The 2836-nt window shown below is 44.6% G+C and overlaps 1 protein-coding gene across 2 annotated transcripts; it reads left to right on the top strand.

Annotated features, from left to right (window-relative positions):
- The first annotated feature begins 68 nt into the window (after positions 1–68).
- JRKL (JRK like) lies at positions 69–2415 on the top strand. 2 transcript variants are annotated; one of them, XM_011374717.2, is made up of 2 exons: positions 69–154; positions 551–2415. In XM_011374717.2, the coding sequence occupies exon 2, from the start codon at positions 713–715 to the stop codon at positions 2285–2287; it is 1575 nt and encodes a 524-aa protein (XP_011373019.1). In that variant the 5' UTR covers positions 69–154; positions 551–712; the 3' UTR covers positions 2288–2415. The 2 variants fall into 2 exon arrangements, with proteins under 2 accessions (XP_011373019.1, XP_011373020.1); XM_011374718.2 differs by lacking the exon at positions 69–154 and adding an exon at positions 168–391.
- Positions 2416–2836: the final 421 nt, after the last annotated feature.

Raw genomic sequence — 2836 nt, 5'->3', positions numbered from 1 at the left:
CCTTGTTCCGGGGATCGGGGGAAGTCCCGCCTCTGGGTGGGGCGAGGGGCGGAGCCGGGCGGCTGGAGGGGGTGTCTTCCGGGAGCGTGTGCAGGGGCGGAGCGGTCGCGGCGTGTTAGTCAGGGAGCGGTGCAGGGTCCCGGCTCCAACTGAGGTGGGGAGAGGGGCCCGGCGGGCTGTGAGGGGCTGTGGGGACTCTCGAGGCCCAGCCCAGCGCCGGGGAGTGGGGCTTGCGGTGGAACGGGCTGGCTGCTGGGGACGGACTTAAACCACCTTCCCCCTGGGGAAGGGGGCCAGTCTGCACTCCCTGGCTCTTCCGCTCTCTGCCGTAACTTTGGGGTGTGGCAAGGGTTAGTTGCCGGCGTTCACCCCGGACCTAGGCGCAAAAGAGGTTTGTGATTATGATGGGGTTATAGTCTTTACCGCGGCCACCGGGGGAATAAAATGTTTGTAATCCGGATTAACCGCGGTGACTTGGGGCCTCCTCTACTGCACATCTAAGTTAAAGGCCCTTCCCTCAAACTTCCTTCCCTCTCACCTTCTTCTGCAGTCGCTTTACCAGCCAAGCCCAGCCGGGGACGGGGTCAGGGCCACTAGGTTCCTGGTAAGGTTGAAAGACCGAGTGTGTAACACCGTTAAAGTGAGTCTGTGCGAGAGAAGAATTTTGTGGACTGCGTCAGTGTGAGTGTGAGGAGAGTCCCAGAGCCTCACCATGTCCGGGAAACGCAAGCGAGTGGTGTTGACTATTAAAGATAAGCTGGATATTATAAAGAAACTTGAAGACGGAGGTTCTTCCAAACAACTGGCAGTGATTTATGGAATTGGTGAGACAACAGTTCGGGATATAAGAAAAAATAAGGAAAAGATTATAACTTATGCAAGCAGTTCTGATTCCACAAGCCTTCTGGCCAAGAGAAAATCTATGAAGCCGTCCATGTATGAGGAACTGGACAGAGCAATGTTGGAATGGTTCAACCAGCAAAGAGCAAAAGGGAATCCCGTATCCGGACCCATTTGTGCAAAAAGGGCAGAGTTCTTCTTCTATGCGTTGGGAATGGATGGTGATTTTAACCCTTCTGCCGGCTGGTTAACTCGTTTTAAGCAGCGGCACAGCATTAGAGAAATTAACATTAGAAATGAAAGATTAAATGGAGATGAGACCGCTGTGGAAGATTTTTGTAACAACTTTCGAGACTTTATTGAAAGAGAGAATCTGCAACCTGAACAGATCTACAATGCAGATGAAACTGGACTCTTTTGGAAATGTCTGCCATCCAGGACTTCAGTAATCAAAGGTAAATACACTGTCTCTGGCCACAAGTCAGTTGAAGAAAGAGTCACTATCATGTGTTGTGCCAATGCAACAGGTTTACACAAACTTAAACTTTGTGTTGTGGGGAAAGCAAAGAAACCTCGCTCTTTCAAGTCAATTGACACTTCAAACCTGCCAGTCTCTTATTTCAGCCAGAAAGGTGCATGGATGGATCTTTCCATTTTCCGACAGTGGTTTGATAAGATATTTGTGCCACAAGTTCGAGAGTACTTAAGATCCAAAGGACTGCAGGAAAAGGCTGTGCTCTTGTTGGATAATTCACCAACACATCCAAATGAAAATGTACTGAGATCAGATGATGGCCAAATATTTGCTAAATATTTACCACCTAATGTGGCTTCGTTGATTCAGCCCTCAGATCAGGGAGTCATAGCCACAATGAAAAGAAACTATCGTGCAGGTCTTCTCCAGAACAACTTGGAAGAAGGTAATGACCTGAAATCATTCTGGAAAAAGCTAACTCTGCTAGATGCACTTTATGAAGTAGCAATGGCATGGAATTTAGTAAAGCCAGTTACCATTAGCAGAGCATGGAAGAAGATTATCCCTACCATAGAGGAGAAAGAAGGCTTGGACTTTGATGAAGAAGATATTTCGCTGGCTACCGTGGCCACCATTTTACAACACACTAAAGGACTGGAAAATGTGACTACTGAGAACATTGAAAAATGGCTTGAAGTGGACAGTACTGAACCAGGTTATGAGGTGTTAACTGATAGCGAAATCATCAGAAGAGCACAAGGCCAGACAGACGAATCCAGTGAAAATGAGGAGGAGGACATAGAACTGATTCCAGAGAAACATATCAATCATGCTGCTGCTCTCCAATGGACTGAAAACTTATTGGATTACCTAGAACAGCAAGGTGATATGATTCTGCCTGATAGACTGGTGATACGTAAACTTCGAGCCACCATCAGAAATAAACAGAAGATGACCAACTCAAGTCAATAACGGCATTTTATTGTTATTGGTTTGGTGATTGTGTTTGTAACTCAACCTCTTTGCAATAATGGCTTAATTTTATTTGCGTTCTGAATTCTCACAGTCCTATGAAATACAGATACAAAAATGTATCCGAAGTGGTTTGCGGTTATGTGTTTTGTTGTATCATCTCTTTCTGTTGTCCTTTTATTTGTACAGATAATTTAAAGCTGGTTCTGTATAGATATAAATTACATGTACACATGTATTCACTTTTGTAGATCTACAATTATCCCTTCCATAACAGTGGCATTCTCTAAATTTTCTAGCAAAAGTTACAGTAGTGAACAGATTGAGCACTTTCCTGAAATCTTTTGTTTGATTTGTGAGAGCTGCCACAGTAATCTTGTGTTAACCATATTAAACGGTTATTTGTTTTGAGTATCTGTATATTCTGAGAGAATGAGGAATTTCAGGATCTATAATAATTCAAAATGAAGTTCTATAATGAGGAAACAGTGATCTATGGATTACAAAAATAACTTAGAATTAATACTGTTATATTTGGGTGGCAATAGG

The sequence above is a fragment of the Pteropus vampyrus genome, unplaced genomic scaffold, assembly GCF_000151845.1.
Source record: "Pteropus vampyrus isolate Shadow unplaced genomic scaffold, Pvam_2.0 Scaffold254, whole genome shotgun sequence".
NCBI classification, from domain to species: domain Eukaryota; kingdom Metazoa; phylum Chordata; class Mammalia; order Chiroptera; family Pteropodidae; genus Pteropus; species Pteropus vampyrus.
This window is presented reverse-complemented; position numbering and strand designations above follow the sequence as displayed.

Bases quoted from the DNA above. Each gene is read 5' to 3' on its own strand.
- JRKL (XM_011374717.2), top strand. From the start codon at position 713: ATGTCCGGGAAACGCAAGCGAGTGGTGTTGACTATTAAAGATAAGCTG.